The 24,358-nt window shown below is 42.2% G+C and overlaps 1 protein-coding gene across 2 annotated transcripts in view; it reads right to left on the bottom strand.

The window, feature by feature from the left end:
- Positions 1-24,358, bottom strand: part of SSBP2 (single stranded DNA binding protein 2) — a 307,291-nt gene that overhangs the window by 27,298 nt on the left and 255,635 nt on the right. For both annotated transcript variants that reach the window (XM_073624446.1, XM_073624447.1), the window contains 3 exons: positions 8,481-8,540; positions 8,325-8,391; positions 1,521-1,591 (listed from right to left, as the gene is read on the bottom strand). In XM_073624446.1, coding sequence (XP_073480547.1) covers positions 1,521-1,591; positions 8,325-8,391; positions 8,481-8,540 — 198 coding nt within the window. The remainder of the gene's footprint in view (positions 1-1,520; positions 1,592-8,324; positions 8,392-8,480; positions 8,541-24,358) is intronic.

A 24,358-nucleotide genomic window follows, 5' to 3' on the forward strand; every position in this document is an offset into this window, starting at 1 on the left:
AGTTGAGTGCACATGCTCAGCGTCATATCTAGAGGTTGTCTTTGGGAAATAGACGTATGAGTGCTGCCAGCATTGCTGCAGAGGTTGAAGGGGTGGGGGGTCAGACTGTCAGTGCTCAGACAATACACTGCACACTGCATCAAATTGTTTTGCATGGCCGTTGTCCCAGAAGGAAGACTCTTCTAAAGATGATGCACAAGAATGCCCACAAACAGTTTGCTGAAGACAAGCAGATTAAGGACATGGATTACTTGGATTACTGGAACCATGTCCTGTGGTCTGATGAGACCAAGATAAACTTATTATGTTCAGATGATGTCAAGCGTGTGTGACGGCAACCAGGTAAGCAGTACAAAGACAAGTGTGTCTTGCCTACAGTGGAGCATGGTGGTGGGAGTGTCATGGTCTGGGGCTGCATGAGTGCTGCCGGCACTGGGGAACTACAGTTCATTGAGGGAACCATGAATGCCAACATGTACTGTGACATACTGAAGCAGAGCATGATCCCCTGCCTTCAGTGACTGGGCTGCACGGCAGTATTCCAACATGATAACGACCCCAAATGACCATTGCCTTGCTAAAGAAGCTGAGGGTAAAGGTGATGGACTGGCCAAGCATGTCTCCAGACCTAAACCCTAATAAGCATCTGTGGGGCATCCTCAAATGGAAGGTGGAGGAGTGCAAGTTCTCTAACATCCACCAGCTCCATGGTGTCGTCATGGAGGAGTGGAAGAGTGGAAGAGGACTCCAGTGGCAACCTGTGAAGCTCTGATGAACTCCATACCCAAGAGGGTTAAGGCAGTGCTGGAATATAATGGTGGCCACACAAAATATTGACACTTTGGGCCCAATTTGGACATTTTCACTTAGGGGTGTACTCACTTTTGTTACCAGTGGTTTAGATATTAATGGCTGTGTGTTGAGTTATTTTGAGGGGATGGCAAGTTTACACTGTTATGCAAGCTGTACACTCACTACTTTACATTGTAGCAAAGTGTCATTTCTTCAGTGTTGTCACATGAAAAGATATAATAAAATATTTACAAAAATGTGAGGGGTGTACTCACTTTTGTGAGATGCTGTACATGGCATTATGAACATAGATCTAGACATATCACTGGCTGTACCTTATACATTTAAGAATACTATGCAAATAACTTTGGATGAAAGAGGAGGAATGCTTAAAGGTGGTCATCTAATTGCAATCACATTATACACAGTTTGGCCTACAGCTGGTCATACACTGTTTTGTCTTTTTTGTTCAGCAGGTGAACAAATGAGATGGATGAAGGATATTCCCCTGTACTGTATCAGGAGCCGCTGTCAGAATACAATGATCAATGGCTAGAGCTGCTGGTCGAGGAAAACATGTACCTTTGACAGAAGTTAATCAAATGATCGACTTTTGTCAAGCGGGGATGGCCAAACACTGATCAAAATTTAACCGGTCCCTGCTGAACGAGCCAAATTTCGATCAGCTTTATTTAACAGCCATTAGTTACTACTAGAATAAGACATACCTGTGGACCAAGAGGAACCATTCCCCTGGGGCCGCTCATTCTCTGCATTGGCCCACCCATATTTGGATGACCTAAAAAACAAAACAACAAAAAAACTATTTATATAAAATATTCCATGGTTTTACATTACTCAGCACAGCTTCAAATCTTATGGTTATTGAAATTTTTTATTTACTCTCTCATTGCTAATGCACCTTAAAAGCAAGGTTTCAGAAGCCAAAGTTTTAGACATCGCTTAAAAGAGAACTATGCTCAAAAATGGGAAAATACCTGTAAAGATCTCTGCTCTTTTGTTGCAAATTACCAAGGTGCTGATTGTGGATGAGAAATTCGCCTGCAATTCACGGAAGCCTTAAAAATCTTAATACTTCTAAGATGCTGTTTGCTAGCTTATTGATCACTTTTTTCTAGTCCAGGAAGTTTTTGTTTCGAAGATATGCTGTATTGCTTGCATGCACATAAAATTTTTTGGGGGCATTATGTACCTAAAAAGTCCACTAACAAAGACGCACAGATTTTTGCTCTCACATTATGACTGGCATTGACAGCAAACTTTTATATCAGACAGGCAGAAAAGCCTTTTGAGGTGATGACAAAAAGATAAAATCAGGCTTGGTTCACATATATACGTTTTGAACCGCGTCTGATTTGCATGACATGTGAACCAAACCAGTTTTCTATAGAGCCAGTTCACATATGTCTGGGCTGGGCGCAGTCCATTTTTCAAGAGAGTCCTGTATGTTTTTCAGTCCAGTTCAGGTGCAATTTCATGTAGTCAGAAGCTCAGAATTCTGCAAATGACTGTTCAAAATGGTTACCCCAACTGAGGTGGAGTAACATTAATCTGAAAAGGGTCAGAATTCAGGAAAATGTTGCTTTATTTAATTAACAAACTGCTGCCAAGCTCTAATTGGCTTGCAATACATTTACATTATATGGGTTGTGATAGGCTAAAACAACCATAACCATTGGCTCTCCCCAAGTAACACCATATTTTAGTAAAGAGTTTGGTACAACGTACCAAATCTAGTAGTGTTGTTATACAACATGTAAGCAGTATATGATCATTAAAGCTGAACTCCAGGTATGGCTATTTTTGCATAGTTACTTTTATCCAGTTTAGACCAATGAGGGTGTGCATGTGCCATGCCCAGCCAAACCATGTGGAAGCTGGAAATCTCTGTAGTAGGTGCTACAGTGAATGCCGCTGACTTCCGATACCCATGCCAGGAGGCTGCCCAGCTGCTTAGTAAGCACATGAAGTCACTTTTTTGGCATTTTCTCAGTGATTACTAGATGTTCATTGTTTGCATGAGGTGGGGATTGTAACATTACTGCCCCTCCTCTCCACCTCCTCCAATCAAACAACCCTTTGCATTCATTGAGAAAAAATGCAAAATGTCCATGCCGAGCGAGTGACCTTCTGTATTCACTAAGCAACAGGGCAGAAACTCACCAAGGGAGCTGGAAGCCAGTAGCAATCACTGTAGCAGAGGTGCCTGCTTACAGTGATTTCCAACTTACATGGGGATTGGCCAGGTATGACACATGCATGCTTACATTAGTCTAAGCTGCACCAATGTAACTATGCAAAAAAAGCCTTACCTGGAGTTCAGTAAAAGTAACAATGGTTAGCATGTATATTGATAAATGTGTAGCTAACAAAATGTGCTCACAGGAACTACAAGCCTAAAAAACTGACAGGCGGACCTGAACAGATCAGCCGTGTGAAAGAGGCCTTAGAAAAGCAAAAAAAGGAAGAGCGAGAGAGAGTGGTTGAGGAAGGAGCACCTCAATAGATTTCCTAAGACCCCTTTCACACTGGGGCGGTTTGCAGGCGGTATTGCGCTAAAAATACCGCCTGCAAACCGCCCCTAAACAGCCTCTGCTGTTTGTTCAGTGTGAAAGCCCAAGGGCTTTCACACTGAAGCAGTGCGCAGGCAGGACGGTGAAAAAAGTCCTGCAAACCGCTTTTTTGGAGCGGTGAAGGAGCGGTGTATTCACCGCTCCTGCCCATTGAAATCAATGGGACAGCGCGGCTATACCGCGGCAATACCGCGGCTATAGCCGCGCTGTACGAGGGATTTTAAGCCTTTTTCGGCCGACAGCGGGGGTTAAAACCGCACCGCTAACGGCCGAATACCGCTGCAAGAACGACGGTACAGCAGCGCTAAAAATAGCGCTGTTGTACCGCCGACGCCCCCACCGCCCCAGTGTGAAAGGGGCCTAAGAATTCCCATGTAATATGATCCATAGGGATGTACTGGGAGGTAACTAGTATGAATTATTTGTGTTCACTACAAGGCAGATGATATGGGATAGTCCCGGGATTGTATATAACAGAGCCAGGAAAGACCAGTTGGGATCAGTGCTAAAATTGTATATAACAGAGCCTGGGCTTTCAGATTCTTTCCAATTGAAGGAGTCCTCTATTTTTTAACTGCCATTCCTTTACAGTGTTTTGCCACATGGAGTAAAAGAGGTGCACTCAGAATGAACAAGCAGTATGTAATCTGATTCTAAAGCAGCTCACAGCTGCTCTGTGTGCAACACTCACTTTCTTCTGCTCTGAAGTTATAGAATGCTGTGTAAACGCCAAAAAATGGTTACTAGGAGTTAAACACACACATATTATTATATTATATAAACATCCGAATGAAGAAAATTAGCAGTTAAATAATTTTTCTAAACATTAAGTCCTTTTTAAACTTGTGTGTTGAATACATTGAGCTGTTCATGTATGTGCACTGCATTGCAAAGCTAAACGCAATAATAAGAAATTAAAAATAAATGAGTGAAGTAATAAAAAAAACATTACAGGACCCTACAAGAATGAATGCAAGCGGATACAGGAAGTGGATACCCTTTTCTAGAAACCAGCCAACATTTCAAGCCCTCAATCTGTTTATTTAATGCTACCCAACAAAATGTCCTGTGCTGGGGATACCTTCATAAACATTCCTCCCTTGGGAAAATCCTGGCTATCAACGACTAGGCATTTGGGAACCAACAAGATTGACTCTCATGTCATCACTATGTCAGCTAGTGATCATATGCAGGCTGGATGCTTTCCTGACAGATAAGCCTGCAGATGAATACTGCCATCTTCAAGCTACAGTGAGATTTGCAATGTCATTTATTTAGTAGTGTATTTGTCAGATTCAATTGCATTATTAAAAATACACCTATTAAAAAAAAATAGCCTTATATATACTGTACAGTGCCTTAAAAAAGTATCCATACCCCCTTGAAATTTTCCACATTTTGTCATGTTACAACCAAAAACGTAACTTGATTTTATTGGAATTTTATGTGATATACCAACATAAAGTGGCACATAATTGTGAAGTGGAAGGAAAATGATAAATGGTTTTCTAATTTTTTTACAAAAAAATATGTGAAAAGTGTGGTGTACATTTGTATTCATCCTCCCCCAAGTCAATACTTTGTAGAACCACCTTTCGCTGCAATTACAGCTGCAAGTCTTTTTGGGATGTCTCTACCAGCTTTGCACATCTAAAGAGTGACATTTTTGCCCATTCTTCTTTGCAAAACAGCTTAGATGGAGAGCATCTGTGAACAGTAATTTTCAATTGGATTTAGGTCTGGACTTTGACTGGGCCATTCGAACACATGAATATGCTTTGATCTAAAACATTCCATTGTAGCTCTGGCTGTATGTTTAGGGTCATTTTCCTGCTGGAAGGTGAACCTCCGCCCCAGTCTTTTGTTGACTCTAATGCTGTGTACACACGACCAGACTTTTCGACGGACTCAACTCCGAAGGACTTTTCGACGGAGTTCCGTCGAATCGGACTTGCCTACTCACGATCACACCAAAGTCTGATGGATTCGACCGTAATAACGTACGAACGGACTAGAATAAGGAAGTTGATAGCCAGTAGCCAATAGCTGCCCTAGCGTCGGTTTTCGTCCATTGGACTAGCATACAGACGAACGGATTTTTCGACAGGACTCGAGTCCATCGGAAAGATCTGAAGCATGTTCTAAATCTAAAGTCTGTCTGATTTTTCGACAGCAAAGGTCCGATGAAGCCCACACATGGTCGAATTGTCCGATGGATTCGTTCCGTCGGACCTTTGCTGTCGAAAAGTCCGGTCGTGTGTACACGGCATTACAGGTTTTCTTCCAAGATTGCCCTGTATTTGGCTCCACTAATCTTCCCATCGATTCTGACCAGCTTCCGTGCCCCTGCTGAAGAAAAGCATCCCCACAACATGATGCTGCCACCACCATGTTTCACGGTGGAGATGGTGAGTTCAGGGTGATGTGCAGTGTTAGTTTTCCACCACACATAGTGTTGTGCTTTTATGCCAAAAAGTAAAATTTTGAACAGAGCACCTTCTTCCACATGGCCTCTTGCAAACTGCAAACAGGGCTTCTTATGGCTTTCTTTCAACAATGGCTTTCTTTTTGCCACTCTTCCATAAAGGCCAGATTTGTGGAGTGAATGACTAATAGTTGTCCTGTGGACAGATTGTCTCACCTGAGCTGAGGATCTCTGGAGCTCCTCTGGAGTTATCATGGGCCTCTTGGCTGCTTCTCTGATGAATGCTCTCCTTGCCCGGCCTGTCATTTTAGGTGGATGGCAATCTCTTGTAAGGTTTTCAGTTGTGTCATACCCTTTCCATTTTCGGATGATGGATTGAACAGTGAGATACTGTTTTATAACCTAACCCTGCTTTCAACTTCTCCACAACTTTATCCCGACCTGTGTGGTCTGTTCTTTGGCCTTCGTGATACTGTTTGTCCACTAAGGTTCTCTAACAAACCTCTGAGGGCTTCACAGAACAGCTATATTTAAACTGAGATTAACTTACACACAGGTGGACTCTATATACTAATTAGGTGACTTCTAAAGGCAATTGGTTCCACTAGATTTTAGTTAGGGGTATCAGAGTAAACAAGGCTGAATATAAATGCACACCACACTTTTCAGATATTTCTTTGTAAAAAAAATGGAAAACCATTTATCATTTTCCTTCCACTTCACAATTATGTGCCACTTTGTGTTGGTCTATTAGGGCTGCAACTAACGATTATTTTCATAATCGATTAGTTGCCCGATTATTGTTTCGATTAATTGAATAATAACCTTAAAAAAAGTGTGGTGTATAATTTAATAGGTAAAGTTTAAAAAAAAAGGCAATTTATTCTTAAATATCTCTATGCAGTGGTAAATATAAATAACCAACTATATGGTTAGAGAGCAAAATCTCTAATCCACTCTGAGAATAACAGACAGAACAGATATACGGTATATACTATTGGTGGTTGAATCCGGTAAATATCATAAGACTCAGATCACGTTTTTTATTTAGACCCCTCTCACACTGGGGCGCATGTAATGTGCCCTGCCCCCTGTAATGTGCCCTGTTCCCATGTGCCCTGCCCTCATGTAATATTCCCTGCCTCCTTGAAATGTGCCCTGCTCCCACGTAATGTGGCTTGCCTCCATGTAAAAGTTTACTTTAAATGTAATTGTAATGCCTTCTATTACCTCCAGTCTATCATCCTCCACCTTCTCTGGGTTCAGATGCTGATCTTCCCTGCACTGTCTTTAAAGTAACTATTTTTTAAAACATGTTATACTTCTATGCTCTGTGTAATGGTTTTGCACAGAGCAGTCCTGATTCTTCTCCCCACCGTTGCTTCTGGCTCCTCCTGCCTTCAGAGTGCCCCAATAGCAAGCTGAAAATTATAGTATAGCGTGCCCCTATAGCAAGGTAAAAAAAAACTTCTGCCCTTAGACCCACTCACTTGCTGCCCAGGACTACATGTCCCATGAGGCATTGCTCCTCACATATTCACAAGTTCTCAGGCACTTACTGACATGTATGGATGGTGTACTGAGCAGTATGTGTGCTGCACTGTATTTCCTGATATGTAAACAAATATTGCATTCTATATGCAGGCCAACTAATCGGCTGGCCGATTAATCGATTATGAAAATAGTTGACAACTATTTTCATAATCGATTAGTTGTCGATTAATCGATTAGTTGTTTCAGCCCTATGGTCTATCACATACAATCCAAATAAAATACATTTATATTTCTGATTGTAACATGAAAAAATGTGAAAAAATTCAAGGGGTATGAATACTGTATGTCCCTAAAAACATAAAAAAAAATTGGTTATGAAATTATTAAGATTTAATGGACACATGCTGGTTCTGATAAATTTAGCCTGGCATCTAAGCATCAATTACTTATGCTCAAAAGGGTTAAAATGCATACAGAATAGCAGGAGAAAAAAAATGTGCCTCAGGGCATAAAAACGCAGAAACTTTAGTTGAAGATGTATAATAATACACCCAGGTGTGAATGGGTCCCAGCTCATCATTTTTACACAGCAGCTTTGCAACAGTTAGTGGAACCATCAGCTTGGATCGGGATGACGCAGCACAGCAATGACTGAATGGAAGAGTGACTCACATACTGCACACAAAGCAATGAGCGGAGACCAGGATCCACTCAAAATATCCATCAAATCAAGTCCCTTTCTAGTTTACAGTCAGAAAATGCTACTGTCAAATACCATTACCTTTTATGGAAATGATTTGTTAAATACTATACAAAAAAAATCAATATTCTTTGCCTGTTGTTGTAATAGAGGTTAAACACTTGATATTATGTTTAGCCTTGAATCTCCGCATAAGTAGATTAGCCTGATGGTCTAGTTAATAAAATGCACAAAACAACTCCAACTGATAATTGCAACCAATTAAAAATATTGCAAATAATATATACAGTAATTATAGCAAGCAGTTACATCTCATCACCTTGCTGTCTTGAAGGGTCCATCCCACTGGGAAGTAACGTCTGGCTTCCAGGAACACCCCCAAGTCCCTGGACAATAGAATATGCTTGTTACACAAAGCAGGTTATTTCAAATACAGCCCCTGTTATAGTCTTTAGGGAGGTTAAATAAGAGTTACCTGATTAGGTATTCTTAAGGGGGGCCGTGGACCACCTGGATAACGAGGAGACATGAAAGGCTAAAGAAGAAAGAAAGAAAAAGTTTAGAACAATTACGAAATTACAGTATGCTTCTCCTTTTGTTCAGAATTAGTTAGAAAATATATCCAATACAATTATATATTTTTTTTGTATCTTGACTATCAATAGTATCCATTTAGGTTAAACCATTCAGATTCCAAATTGTATTATAAAACCTGCCCTTACATTATGATGTCTGATCCCATTAATAATCATATTTTTATGGATAGTGTTATCAATGTAAAAAAATGGATCTCTCTGATGAGGGACCGAAGTGCTGAAATTTGTTGTGATGAATGCTTTTCAACAAATAAGACTCTATAACAGGCATCACTAAATGGTGGACCACCGTCCAAATCCGGACAGCTGGACGCAGGACAGCTCTGGACAGAGGGCATGGGCTGTCCGAGTTAGGAAGCAGGTGATTGGTTGTGAGGATGCAAGGCGGTCCTCATACAAACATGTTATTCTGACCTCTGCTGGAAGAATATTTTACCGACTGGACCTCCGTGAATTTTAATTCAATAATCCTGCTCTATAAGGATAAAAAGAATATGGTTAAATGGATTCACATACAGGCCTGTTATCTAAAATAACATCTAAGCAGAAGTAGATTCTCCTTCTGAGATGTCCATTTGCTTACATTTCAGGGCACATTGTCTTAAAGTGGATCTAAAGTCTCAATACAAGTGCTCTTTTTAAATGACACTAATGCCACAAAGCAAAAGTTTCAGTTTAGGAGAGCTTTTACCCCCCCTGCTAATTTGTATTGCAGCAAGGAAGACCCCTAATTTATCTGTGAAAATTGTTAGCATAATATAAGAATTCTGATTGGTGAAGACAGATATCAGGATGAGGGCAAGAATTTACCAGTGCATCATTTTTTAAATTCTGAATGACACTGCACTTGTAGCAACAAAAATGTTATCCAAGGGATCTAATGTATTTGTTAGGACCTAAGGATTAAAGTGGAACTTCACCCAAAAGGGCAAGTTCTGCTGTTTCTCCTTTAACCAAACAAACCTCCCCCTCCCCCTGTCAAATTTGGCACCTAATTTTTTTTTGGGAGGGGAGAAGGTACCTGGTTTTGACAGGTAATCGCTCCTACTTCTGCCTGCACCGCTTTGGCGTTCCGAGCAGAAGTCCTCCTCCCCCTCCCTGCCTGCAGTCCTCTGGGACACATCACAGGTCCCAGAAGACAGTGGGACCACTCACAAGGTGCAGCGCAGCTCGCACATGCACAGTGGGCATCTGGCTGTGAAGCCACAAGCAGTCATGGCTGCCCACAGTTAAGATGCTAATGCCGGGGACCGCACATAGGCGAAGAACCCGGTTGGTTAAGGACATCGCTGGATCCGGGGACAGCTGAGTGACTGTTTATTAAAACTCAGCAGCTACAGTTTTTGTAGCTGCTGATGTTTAATTTTTACAAAGGTGACTGGAGAAAAGCTTTAACGTACATCCAAAGACTTCTGTATGATAGTCTAAACAAGTACCAAATCCATATACCATTTGATGAACAAGCCTCTTTAAATAAAACAAAAAAGACCCCCTTTATCTTCCCTGACTGAACCAAAATCTTCTCCATTTATCTCACATACTCCCCTCACAGACACTGTAGCTCAGAGTTGTAGGATTTCAGAAGCAGAGGCAGAGCTGTGAATCCAGAAAGCAGCGGGCAGAGCTAGGTGTGGCCAGGAGCTGATTGATGAACTACAGGCTTGTGAATCAGCAGTGACAATGCGGATATCCCCTGCAACTTATTCTCATCCCACTGTACTACAAGCAGGGAAAGACTACATGTAGCTTAGTTTACACTTGCGGCTGTGGGGGGAGAACCATGGTTGGGGAAAAACATGTGGTTGAGCTGTGTTTTTATCACCCCCCTAGCTACAGTACTTCACCTAAGCTGCAAAGGCAGTCATACAGAGGTATACATATGCTGCTGCAGTACGGGGAGCGCCCTGAACGTGACCCTGTTCAAGTAAACGGGGGAGCCCTACTACTGCATGCAATGCAACAGCTCACGACACGGTGCTTCAGGCTTTTAGGGGTCATGATGGCTCCGATCTGTCAAATACCCTCTGAAAAGTGACCAGTTGCTGTTCACTCTTCAGAGGACTAACATATGAATAAACGAGCCCTAAGTGTGGCAACTTTGCTCTGAATCCTGGGTGGCCTTCACTGATAGGATCAACAGGTATTTGCACAACTTTGCACAACTTTGCCTGGGGACTAATACAAAACTGTAAAGGCAGATCTATTTATTACAGGTACTTGTATAGCGCCGTCAATTTACACAGCGCTTTACATATATAGTGTACATTCACATCAGTCCCTAACTCAAGGAGCTTGCAATCTAAAATCCCGAACCCACATTCAAACATACTGGGGCCATTTTAGACAGCATCCAATTAACCTACCAGCATGTCGTTGATGTGTTGAAGGAAACTAGTGTACCTGGAGGAAACCCACGTAGGCATAGGGAGAACATGCAAACTCCAGGCAGGTAGTGCTGTGGTTGGGATTCGAACCAACGACCCTAGTACTGCTGGACAAAAGTGCTAACCACTTAGCCACTGTGCATGCCAAAGTTCTACAATAGGGAGAGGGAATTGTATACTTTTTCTCGAATTACCTAGCATTTATCACATTTGATTCATTTATTTGGCTTTTTTTCTTAGACCCCTTTCAGACTGGGACGCTTTGCAGGCGCTACAGCGCTAAAAATAGCGCCTGCAAAGCGCCCTGAAAGAGCCGCTGCTGTGTCTCCAATGTTCCGAGGGCTTTCACACTGGAGCGGTGCACTGGCAGGACGCTAAAAAAAGTCCTGCTAGTAGCATCTTTGGAGCGGTGAAGGAGTGGTGTATACACCGCTCCTTCACTGCTCCTGCCCACTGAAATCAATGGGGCAGCTCGGCTATACCAACGGCATAGCGCTGCTGCAGCAGCGCTTTGCGGTGGTTTTAACCCCTTCTCAGGCCTCTAGCGGGGGGGGGGGGGGGGGGGGTAAAAGCGCCCTGCTAGCGGCCGAACAGTGCCGCGAAATTGATGGTAAAGCGCTGCTAAAAATAGCGGCGCTTTACCACCGATGCACCCACCGCCCCAGTGTGAAAAGGGCCTTAATGGATAAAACTGGATTAGCTCTGGGATGCACACTGAGCTCTGGCAGTCATCATGGTTTGAGAGGCATGCCAAGTCCCCCTACCTATATACACACTACATGTGACAACAACAAGGTGTATTTGATAGCACAGACATAGAATAACCTATGTTTTAACATGAAGGATTTGGTTTATAGGAGTGTCAGAAAGGTTCACATAGATCTGAAAAGTGAAAGTGTGCTTATCCTTTACAAGAAAATATGAAGGCTGTCATTGCAGATCCTTCTTTTAAGGACGTTTGTCACCTAGCTGTCATGTTCATCCTATCTTCACTGAGATTTCAATGGCTGTATGCTTATTCCAGATTAGTGACTCAAAAATATTGACCCCAGAGACAACCAATCAGTTAGCATTTTTAGGAGAACAGCAATGGTAGCCAACATTCTCCCAAGCACAGGTTTCCTTTAAACAAAAGTCTTCTATCAGTGCATGAGCCATAATATACAGTATGTGGTAATGAGCCATACGAGAAAGGAAACAAGAATTTTGTTAATAATGCAGGTCATATATAATTACACAACTCAAACATCACCTGACCTCCTAATTATGAGAAGTGCATAGTGCAGATCTGAACCACAGAGCACATAGATATGGAGATGCTGCAAGGAGCACCAGAGCCCCACCGTACTCACTAACCATTGCAAAGTACAGGATTAGAGGAATAAACATTCAGTTTTAGGAGACTAGGTCACCTACCTATCCAATATCTGTGCCCTCCCTCTCCACTGTTATTGAAGGATCGGAAAAGAGACAAGGAAGAGTGGATGGAGAGAAAGGAAATGGTGGAAAAGTTACAATGTCAATTTAAGATACAAATAGTGCTTAGTAGACTACTTTGACGTGCTTGCTATGACTTGTGATGTTTAAGGCATAAGAGAATATTGTCCTGCCAGCGTGTACATGACATTCACACTAAACGTGAAAACTCCACTTTCGCTGTGGAAAAAAACGCCCCTAGCAGGTGAGTAGCTGTGCTTACAAAGAAAACGATTTCACCATCATTTAAAGAACAGGTCTACAAATGCTCACCTTCATTATGCTCCTATGCATCTCCATCTTAACCAATGGTAGATATCCTATGCATCTCCATCTAAACCATTGGTAGATATCCTATGCATCTCCATCTAAACCATTGGTAGATATCCTATGCATCTCCATCTAAACCATTGGTAGATATTCTTCCAGCTATAGAGGAGCATGTCACCTCCTCTCAGAATGTAGTGCCCCAAACAATGGCATATGAGAAGGCAGAAGACGTTAACCTTTAGTAAGCAATGACCCCATCCAACATGGAAATTATACAGGGTTTATATTTCCGTCCTCAATGCAGGATTGGAGGAAATGGGCAAAACTTTTTTTTTTTTTTTTTAAGCAAACGTCATTGCAGATTTCCAGCTGCTGCTGTTTTCTGGAAAATGGTCACTTCCATAATGTCTGAAAACTCAATGATGACTGGGAATATCTGCCTGCATTAATACTGCTACTTCTGTAAAAAGAAAAGCACTGCATTCTCAGCATCCAGGTCTTTTTTTCTTTAACCCCCCTTCCTGACCAGAGCACTTTTTGCGATTCGGCACTGCGTCGCTTTAACTGACAATTGAGCGGTCGTGCGATGTTGTACCCAAACAAAATTGATGTCCTTTCTTTCCCCACAAATAGAGCTTTCTTTTGGTGGTATTTGATCACCTCTGCGGTTTTTATTTTTTGCGCTATAAACAAAAAAAAAAAAAACAACAATTTTGAAAAAAACTATATTTTTTACTTTTTGCTATAATAAATATCCCCCAAAAATATAATATAAAACATTTTTTTTCCTCAGTTTAGGCCGATATGTATTCTTCTACATATTTTTGGTAAAAAAAAAAAAAAAAAATCACAGTAAGCGTATATTGATTGGTTTGCGCAAAATTTATAGCATCTACAAAATAGGGGATAGTTTTATGGCATTTTTATTTAAAAATTTTTTTTTTTATTAGTAATGGCAGCGATCTGTGATTTTTATCGGGACTGCGACATTATGGCGGACACATCAGACATTTTTTAAATTATTTTGGGACCGTTGTCATTTATACAGCGATCAATGCTATAAAAATGCATTGATTACTGTGTAAATGACACTGGCAGTGAAGGGGTTAACCGCTAGGGGGCAGTGAAGGGGTTAAGTTTGTCCTAGGGAGTGATTCTAACTGTGGGGGGAATGGGCTTTAAGACACAGGACAGTGATCACTTCTCTCGATGACAGAGAGCTGTGATCTCTGTCCTGTCACCAGACAGAATGGGGAAATGCTTTGTTTACAAAAGCATCTCCTCGTTCTACCTCTCCGTGACATGATCGCGGGCACCCAATATCGAGTTCGCGGGATCCACGGTCACGGAGACCGCGGCGGGCAAGCGCCCATGACACCGCTTCTGTACACCCTTTCGCCATTCTGCCGACGTACATCAGCGTGCGCTGGTCAGCAAGCAGTTAAAGGACGCATACCCTTCTTGTACCTTCATTGTCTTGTGCACATCTATAGTATAGAATATGGTCGATGTTCGTCTTTTTAACCCCAGATATCATATTTAAGAGGTCCTGTCCTGCTTTTTTTCTATTACAAGGGATGTTTACAATCCTTGTAATAGGAATAAAAGTGACCCATTTTTTTTTAAAAGAACAGTGTAAAAATCAAAAATAAAAAGGTAAAATAAATAAGAAAAAATAACAATTTTTTTTTTAGCGCCCCGTTCCGCCTCACGTGCAGAAGCGAACACATACGTGAGCAGCGACCGCATATGAAAACGGTGTCCAAACTACACATGTAGGGCGAGAGCAATAATTCTAGTCCTAGAGCTCCTCTGTAACTCAAAACATGCAGCCTGTACAATTTTTTAAACGTTGCCTATGGAGACTTTTAAGGACAAAAGTTTGTCACCTTCTATGAGCGGACGCAACTTTGAAGCGTGACATGTTGGGAATCAGTTTACTCGGCTTAACATTATCTATTACAGTATAAAAAAAATTGGGCTAACTTTACTGTTGTCTAATTTTTTTAATTCAAAAAAGTGATTTTTTTACCCAAAAAAAGTGCGCTTGTAAGACCGCTGCACAAATACGGTGTGTTAAAAAGTATTGCAACATCCGCCATTTTATTCTCTAGGGTGTTACGAAAAAATATATAGTGTTTAGGGGTTCTAAGTAATTTTCTAGCAAAAAAACTGTTTTTAACTTGTAAACACCAAATCTCAGAAAGATGCTTGGTCCTTAAGTGGTTAATGTGTAAACTGCTGGTAACAAAAGTGAGTACACTCCTAAGTGAAAATATCCAACTTGGGCCCAAAGTGTCAATATTTTGTGTGGTCACCATTATTTTCCAGCACTGCCTTAACCCTCTTGGGCATGGAGTTCACCAGAGCTTCACAGGTTGCCACTGGAGTCCTCTTCCACTCCTCCATGATGACACTGCGGAGCTGGTGGCTGTTAAAGACCTTGCGCTCCTCCACTTTCCATTTGAGGATGCCCCACAGATGCTCAATAGGGTTTAGGTCTGGTGACATGCTTGGCCAGTCCATCACCTTTACCCTCAGCTTCTTAAGCAAGGCAGCGGTCGTCTTGGAGGTGTGTTTGGGGTCGTTACAATGTTGGAATACTGCCCTGCGGCCCAGTCTCCGAAGGGATGGGATCATGCTCTGCTTCAGTATGTCACAGTACATGTTGGCATTCATGATTCCCTCAATGAACTGTAGCTCCCCACTACCGGCAGCACTCATGCAGCCCCAGACCATGACACTCCCACAACCATGCTCCACTGTAGGCAAGACACACTTATCTTTGTACTCCTCACCTGATTGCCCAAAGTGTGAATATTTTGTGTGGCCACCATTATTTACCAGCACTGCCTTAACCCTCTTGGGTATGGAGTTCATCAGAGATTCACAGGTTGCCACTGGAGTCCTCTTCCACTCCTCCATGACGACACCATGGAGCTGGTGGATGTTAGAGAACTTGCACTCCTCCACCTTCCGTTTGAGGATGCCCCACAGATGCTCAATAGGGTTTAGGTCTGGAGACATGCTTGGCCAGCTTCTTTAGCAAGGCAGTGGTCGTTTGGGGTCATTATCATGTTGGAATACTGCCCTGTGGCCCAGTCACTGAAGGGAGGGGATCATGCTCTGCTTCAGTATGTCACAGTACATGTTGGCATTCATGGTTCCCTCAATGAACTGTAGCTCCCCAGTGCCGGCAGAATTCATGCAGCCCCAGACCATGACACTCCCACCACCATGCTCCGCTGTAGGCAAGACACACTTGTCTTTGTACTCTTCACCCGGTTGCCGTCACACACGCTTGACACCATCTGAACCATATAAGTTTATCTTGGTCTCATCAGACCACAGGACATGGTTCCAGTAATCCTTGTCCTTAGTCTGCTTGTTTTCAGTAAACTGTATGCAGGCTTTCTTGTGCATCATCTTTAGAAGAGGCTTCCTTCTGGGATGACAGACATGCAGACCAATTTGATGCAATGTGTGGCGTATGTTCTGAGCACTGACAGGCTGACCCCCCACCCCTTCAACCTCTGCAATAATGCTGTCAGCACTCATACGTCTATTTCTCAAAGACAACCTCTGGATATAACGCTGAGCACGTGCACTCAACTTCTTTGATTGGCCATGGCGAGGCCTGTTCTGAGTGGAACCTGTCCTGTTAAACTGCTGTATGGTCTTGGACACCGTGCTGCAGCTCAGTTTCAGGGTCTTGGCAATCTTCTTATAGCCTAGGCCATCTTTTATGTAGAGCAACAATTCTTTTTTTTTTTTAGATCCTCAGAGAGTTCTTTGCCATAAGGTGCCATGTTTAACTTCCAGTGACCAGTATGAGAGAGTGAGAATGATAACATCACATCTGCTCCCTATTCATACCTAAGACCCTGTTACACTAACGAATCACATGACACCAGGGAGGGAAAATGGCTAATTGGGCCCAATTTGGACATTTTCACTTAGGGGTGTACTCACTTTTGTTGTCAGCGGTTTAAACCTTTGTGTCGAGTTATTTTGAGGGGACAGCAAATTTACACTGTTATACAAGCTGTACACTCACTACTTTACATTGTAGCAAAGTGTCATTTCTTCAGTGTTGTCACATGAAAAGATAAAATAAAATATTTACAAAAATGTGAGGGGTGTACTCACTTTTGTGAGCTACTGTATTTACATATATACATACATATACAAACACAAACACACACACTGTAGATATAAATCAATTAGCCATTACCCATCATGGTATGAACTCCACTAGACCAATTTTTCCCAGCAGAACATTGCCCAAAGAATCACACTGCCTCTGCCATCTTGCCTTCTTCCCATACTGCATCCTTATGCCATCACTTCACCAGGTAAAAGAAAATGTGATTCATCAGACCAGACCACCTTCTTCCATTGCCCTGTGGTCCAGGTCTGATTCTCATATGCCCACTGTAGACACTATTGGTTGTGGACACAGGTCGGCATGGGTACCCTAAGCGGGCTGCGGTTACGTAGCCCCCATACACAACAAACTGTGATGCCCATTTTTTCTGCTTTAAACACATGAACTTCAAGAACAACATGTTCATTTGCTGCTTAATACGCCACACCGACTTTCAGGTGCCATTGTAACAAGATAATCAAGGTTATCCACCTAATGTGTCAGTGTGTGTGTGTGTGTGTGTGTGTGTTTTTGTGTGTGTATACACAAACACTCATAGACACACAGACTGCATGTAACAACCAATCAGGAACATTTTCTAACCATCTATAAAATTAACAGCTGGAATCAACATCCCTGCTTGCTCTGTTTTTTTTTTTTTAAATAGGAGGCCTGGTTTTAAAACAGGAGTGCCTGATATTATATAATCCATTATGTTAACTTTGAGTTGTACAGCATTTTCAAACAGCAGGAAACTAAATATTTCATTTTATTTGAAATGAACTAGGTAGATCATCCCCAAAATGATTTTCATACTGTAGTAAATGACCAGTGCCACTAGATGGCAGTAAAGACATGAATCAAGATTTTTTGCTCTCTCTCTTCTCTTTTTAACCTTGTCACTTTCATTATTTTGAAAAACAGTGTCATTTTGTTTTGTTTGAAAGTATTTCCTTTAATACATATAGGGGTCATATATTGCATTATCAACCACGATTAGCCTTCAAAACGGATTTCTTCACGTGGATAAGAGAAATAGGAAAATTAGGGAAATTATTTTGATTTCCTTGTAATAATCCTCGGTTCCAAGGGATCAAACCTTTTTTTTTTTTTTTTTCTGAAGGGACAGTAGCACCATAGAGGAGGTGAACAAGTCCTGTGACTGCTATTACAATATCAGAACAATCAGTACAGTAAAGGGACAGTACAGGGACTTTCCCAAAGTTTGCATTATCTCCGAATGGTATGAGACAATAGAAAACTATAAATATATATGATGTGGGGCTCATGAAGTTTTAGAAAGGCTTGTGTGATCCATTTGCACATAGGTGAGTGTATTGCAGGACAAGTGTAGAAGCTGATTACTGAGTTCACTGTGTCTGCTATATACATAGAGATTACAGGAAATGTCATTCATTGTCCATCCACCTGCAGTAACCACATCCAGCAGTGCTTACGTACATGTCATCGATATATCCTACATAAAGAGTGTGAAAAGTCCACTTCTACCTGTTGCAGCCTGGACCAGGCAGGAATAGAGTGTTCTCTCAACAGGCGAGCTATTGCCTTGCATATCAATAAAACAGGAACAGCTGGGAGTTATAAATATTAAAGCTTCACTCCAGGCAAACTGATTAAATAGACAGATAAAATACATATATGAGCACTATATATGCCAAATAGGTTAGGATTTCTCTCCATCCAATCCTGCGATTTACAAAGCTCTTTCACTCAGCACAGCCCTGCCTGACAAGGGAGGGGGCCTATTTTTTCTGTGCAGCAGGTTCGCGCTTTCACTTACAGGTCTTCTCCGCACCCTGTAGGTGGATAGTGATAGGTGAAGCAGCACATTAGCCAGCATGCTCCTTGCATTTTAAAGTGATGTTTTTTGCCATAATTTGCACATATGTACAGCATACTTGCACATTATGGCAGGCTTACCTGCAAAAGCACCCTACTTCAGCAATGCAATGGGAGCGCTATCCCTCATCCCTGCCATCAACATTAAAGGTTAAGTTCACCTTTGTTTTTTCTAAATTTCAGCTCCCCTGTGTACCAATATACCATGAATGTACTTTGATTTATAGAACAAGGCTTTACTTTAGCCCCTGGTGTGTTCCATAGAAAGTTTATGACTTACTGGTATGTAGATTTTGGACATGAAAACCAGTAAGGCTACTTTCACACAGAGGCATTTTTCAGGTGTTTTAGCGTTAGAAAGAGCGCCTGTAAAGTGCCTGAAAAATGCCTCCTATGCCTCCCCAGCGTGAAAGTCTGAGTACTTTCACACTGGGGCGGTGCGCATGTGGGACGTTAGAAAAAGTCCTTCAAACAGCATCTTTAGGGCTGTTTGGGAGCGATGTATACACCGCACCTAAACCGCCCTGCCCATTGAAATGAATGGGCAGTGCTGCTAAAGCTCCAGCAAAGCGGTTCGACAGCACCGCAACACGGGCGCTTTTAACCCTTTCTTCGTGGTTAAAAGTGCCCTGCTAGCAGCCGAAAAGCGCTGCTAAAACAATGCTTTACTGCAAACGCAGGGGTGCTTTCAGTGTAAGAGTAGCCTTAGACATAGGAAGCAGTTCACCAGCTGACCTCATTAGCACACACCCTGTACCCATCAACTATGTTTGCACGGTATCCCCAAAACCACTCCAGGTGTGTGTGGCGATGGTAGATTTACAATCTACCGCAGGTTAGGTAAACTTAGTAAATTGTGTGTTAGGAAGGTTAAAAGTTTGCCTCTGTTCCAGCTTGGCTGACGTGTGTGTTTCCGTGCTGACCGGTGGGTGTCGCTGTTACCACTAGTCAGTGTTGGAAAGGCAACATGTCGAAGTGTATAGATGCTCCTCTATCTCGGAGACAAGCTCGGTGGAGGTGGTCCTCCGAGTTGCATTCTGGGAAGGGGGTATTTATGGGATAGACGCCATGTTCTAGGTCATTTTACAGCCACCTGCTGGCCCTCCTGGCTGACAGGTATGCTTTAAGGAGCTACCTCGTGGTCCTCCAATCGGGAGGCCCACGATACAACGGCGCAGGGGCGGGTCCAGAGGCATGTCTGGGGCCTACCACCGCGGCCGAGGAATGGTCCTGAGCTGTCGGTCATGTGTGACGAAGCTGGACGGCCGAGGAGATCCCAGGGGAGGACCCGTCTTGGAGAGATCACGCAGCGTGCTGGTCTATAGAGGGGCCTGGTGACTTGGTCGAAGGACGTATCCAAAAGAAGTAACTATACAGCATAGTGTTGCTGGTTTGGCTTAAAGGTTCAGGCACTGTGACTGACTTTCACTGCAGAGAAAATCTGATACATCCTGTGGCAGAGGATCGTACAGATTTACCCCCAAACGAGTCTGTGGCAGAGACTTTTGATTCGTGCTGCGTACTGGCTGCTAGACCGGTGAGAGAGGCCTATCCAGACGAGCAAGGAGTGTGTCCCACGAGGGGAGCTCATTCCACCTAATTATCTGAATTCTACCAGGACATCTGTTGCTAAGATTCTATAAGAAGATATTTGAGTTTATCCTGAAAGTTTCCTTTTCCGCCTCTTTCCTGCTACTTCCTAAAGTTTGTTTGTTCAATAAAGCATTGAAAACGTACTCCAGTGTTGGTGCGTGTGTCTTCCAGAAGTAAACTCAACGGAACCCCTAGACCCGGTGCCGGTGAAGCAAGGTGAAGGTAACAGACCCGCTTAAACCAGCAGCTCCACCGTGAGTTAGTGCTACATGTGCATTTGCCTGGCTTGTCAATGCAGGCTACCACCACTGCTATGTTTGCATGTCATCCCTACATCTCTCCAGAAGGGCCCAGGCCACATGCTAAAGTCTCAGAGTTCTGTTGTACAGGGACTGCAAGAGGCTAATATTAGGTCAAGTTTAAGTACTTACACTGGTTAAAAAAAATACATTGAATTATACTATAATGAATGCAGGGCTGCATTAATTTGTGGCTTTTATATCTGCCAGGATTTCATCAATTTGGATATATACAAAGGCCTTAGAAAATGGTCTGAATATTTCGTCTCTAGGTGTATGAACAATGACTAATTACAAATACAAATGACATGGATCTGCAAATTTTGTTGAAAAATAACTCCTGCAGTTTGCGCAAGAAATGATGTAATTCAGACATAAATACCATTGATTTGATCATTTACTGTGTAGTAGGAATCCAGCACTATGTCTGTCTGGTGTTCTGAGAGCATGTGGGCAATGCACACATTTTGGACCAAAAGATCTGCTCATAGAATCACCATATTAGTAAGATAACAGCCTTATTCATTATGGGCTCTTCAATCACAGCAATATGGTTTGAAGCTAGATGTGTCATGGTTTATTATAACCCGCATGTGGGAAGCGGTATCTGTCTTTACATTCCAAGAAGCTCGCACATTTCTGCGTCACTGCTGCAGTTCGAAATGGCTATTTGGACAGTACTACACTTTAGCTGTCGTAAGAATTCATTTGAAGGGTTCTAAAAACAGATTTTAGGATTCTATTTTTCCCTAAACACTGGATTGTGATAAACTGACTCTATTGTGTATGTAACTGTAGTAAACACAATATATTACAAGCTCCAATGGGATCGGGACTGGGGTTTGTAAAGTACTGCATTATAACACTGTTGGTGCTAGGTGGATCACTTTAGTAAGGTACACTTTATGAAGATGCCCTCTGACTCAAGCTTAATGAACACATTTAAATAAGAAGTTCAGTTTAACTAAAATAAGCCATAAAACGAGGAGCTGCTAAAATCACCCAATATAATTACTAAAAGCTTTTCGCTCTATTACTTGCAATTAGGAGATAGCAAATTTACAAATCCAGTACCTGACACCCTCCGAAATCGTGTCTGGTTTTCTCTCTGATTAAATCCTTGTTCACATTTTTTTCAACACATGGCAAACTCTTATGCCGCATACACACGGTCGGAAATTTCCGACAGAAAGAGTCCAATGTGAGCTTTCTATAGTATATTCCGACCGTGTGTATGCCCCATCGGACTTTTTCTGTCGAAAATTTAGACGGACTTAGATAGAGAACATGTTCTATATTTTTCTGACGGAAAAAAATTACTATCGGAAAAGCCGCTCGTCTGTATGCTGTTCCGACGCACCAAAAACGACACATGCTTTGAAGCAAGTACGAGAAGGAAGCTATTGGCTACTGGCTCTTGAACTGCCATTTTCTAGTCCTGTCATACGTGTTGTATGTCACCGCGTTCTGGACGGTCAGAATTTGGTGTGACCGTGTGTATGCAAGACAGCTTGTGCGGAATTCTGTCGGAACTCCGTCGGAAAAACCTTCAGAGTTTATTCCGATGGGAAAACTGGTCATGTGTACAGGGCATTATAATATCCTCTACTATGTGACTTTTCCATTGAAATCAATCACACAACTATCCTTCCCTCCCCTCATACCGGGGTGCTAGGTGTAATCCTGTACTCTGATCTCTCCTTCTGGCCCTGCATCCAATCACTATCCAAATCTTGCCTCCTCAATCCCATTTTCAAAATATACCCCTTCTTAAACAATTACACCACTAAGTTGCAAATTCACTCATTTTTTATCACTGGCTTCGACTACTGTAACTCTTTCCTCATTGGCCTACCTTTACATAGGGCAGCCCTCATTTTAATTTATTGTGAACTGCTACAAGCTGCATCACACCACCAACTTCATCTCAACATATCCCCCAACCCATCTTCTTTACTTCTCCCAAGATGTTCTGTTCTCTAGCTCTGTCGTCACCTCCCATGCTTGTCTCCAATACTTTTTCAGAGCCTCTCCTATCCTCTGGATTTCTCTACCTCCTACTCTTTCTGCCTTTGGGGAAACCCCAGGGTGGTTGTGGTAGGCAAGTGCAAGCTTACAACTGTTATTTCCATCAACAACTAACTGTTATTGTACTAGAACAGCATGGGTTCAGTGCTTCGTGCAATTCTTCCTCTAGGAACAATGTTAGCTTTACAAGCAAGACAAAAGGGAGGTAAAATATTCAGTTAGTCATACAAATCATTTTTTGGCACATACCGCATAGTTCTGGGAAATATATATTTACCATGTAAAAAAACTGTGTTGGCCATAGATGCAATAATTGTTGAGCAGTCAATTGAGAAACTGAACATCTTCCTCGTGATCTAGTAATGTAAGTGTAAAGAATAGCTACAGGGGAGGGTGGGCATTTCAGTATGTAAATGACTATATAGACACAGTAATTATGTATATATATATATATATATATATATATATATATATATATATATATATATATATATATATATCATTTTCCTTCCTGTATGTCATGTGACTCGTTAGTGTTACGAGGTCTCAAGTGTGAATGGTGAGCAGGTGTGTTAAATTTGGTGTTATCCCTCTCACTCTCTCATACTGGAAGTTCAACATGGCACCTCATGGCACAGAACTCTCAGAGGATCTGAAAAAAAAGAATTGTTGCTCTACATAAAGATGGCCTAGGCTATAAGAAGATTGCTAAGACCCTGAAACTGAGCTGCGGCATGGTGATCAAGGCCATACAGCAGTTTAACAGGACAAGTTGCATTCAGAACAGGCTTTGCCATGGTCGACCAAAGAAGTTGAGTGCACGTGTTCAGCCTCCTATCCAGAGGTTGTCTTTGGAAAATAGACGTAAGAGTGCTGCCAGCATTGCTGCAGAGGTTGAAGAGGTTGGGGGGTCAGCCTGTCAGTGCTCAGACCATATGCTGCACACTGCATCAAATTGGTCTGCATGGCTGTCGTCCCAGAAGAAAGCCTCTTCTAAAGATGATGCACAAGAAGCCCACAAACAGTTTGCTGAAGACAAGCAGACTAAGGACATGGATTACTGGAACCATGTCCTGTGGTCTGATCAGACCAAAATAAACGTATTTAGTTCATATAATGTCAAGCGTGTGTGGCTGCAACCAGGTCAAGAGTACAAAGACAACTGTGTCTTGCCTGCAGTTCATTGAGGGAACCATGAATGCCAACATATGCTGTGACATACTGAAGCAGAGCACGATCCCCTCCCTTCGGAGAGTGGACCGCAGGGCAGTATTCCAACACGATAACGACCCCAAACACACCTTCAAGACGACCACTGCCTTACTAAAAAAGCTTAGGGTAAAGGTGATGGACTGGTCAAGCATGTCTCCAGATCTAAACCCTATTGAACATCTATGGGGCATCCTCAAATGGAAGGTGCAAGGTCTCCAATATTCACCAGCTCTGTGATGTCGTCATGGAGGAGTGGAAGAGGACTCAATCAGCTTCTCCAATTAAGTTTTGATAAAATAAAAGCTGAAAGCTGATTGGTTTCTATGCAGAGCTGCACCAGACTTTGCACTCTCCAGTTTTAGTAAATCAACCCCAACCCCACAATCTCTGCAAATTAATTTAAATAGTCTTAGCATTATATGTTAATGGTATGAAACAAAATAAAAAAAACGCCTAAAAAATCTAATAGCCACCAAAAAATTATATTT

This window comes from Aquarana catesbeiana, linkage group LG01 (genome assembly GCF_042186555.1).
Source record: "Aquarana catesbeiana isolate 2022-GZ linkage group LG01, ASM4218655v1, whole genome shotgun sequence".
NCBI lineage: Eukaryota > Metazoa > Chordata > Amphibia > Anura > Ranidae > Aquarana > Aquarana catesbeiana.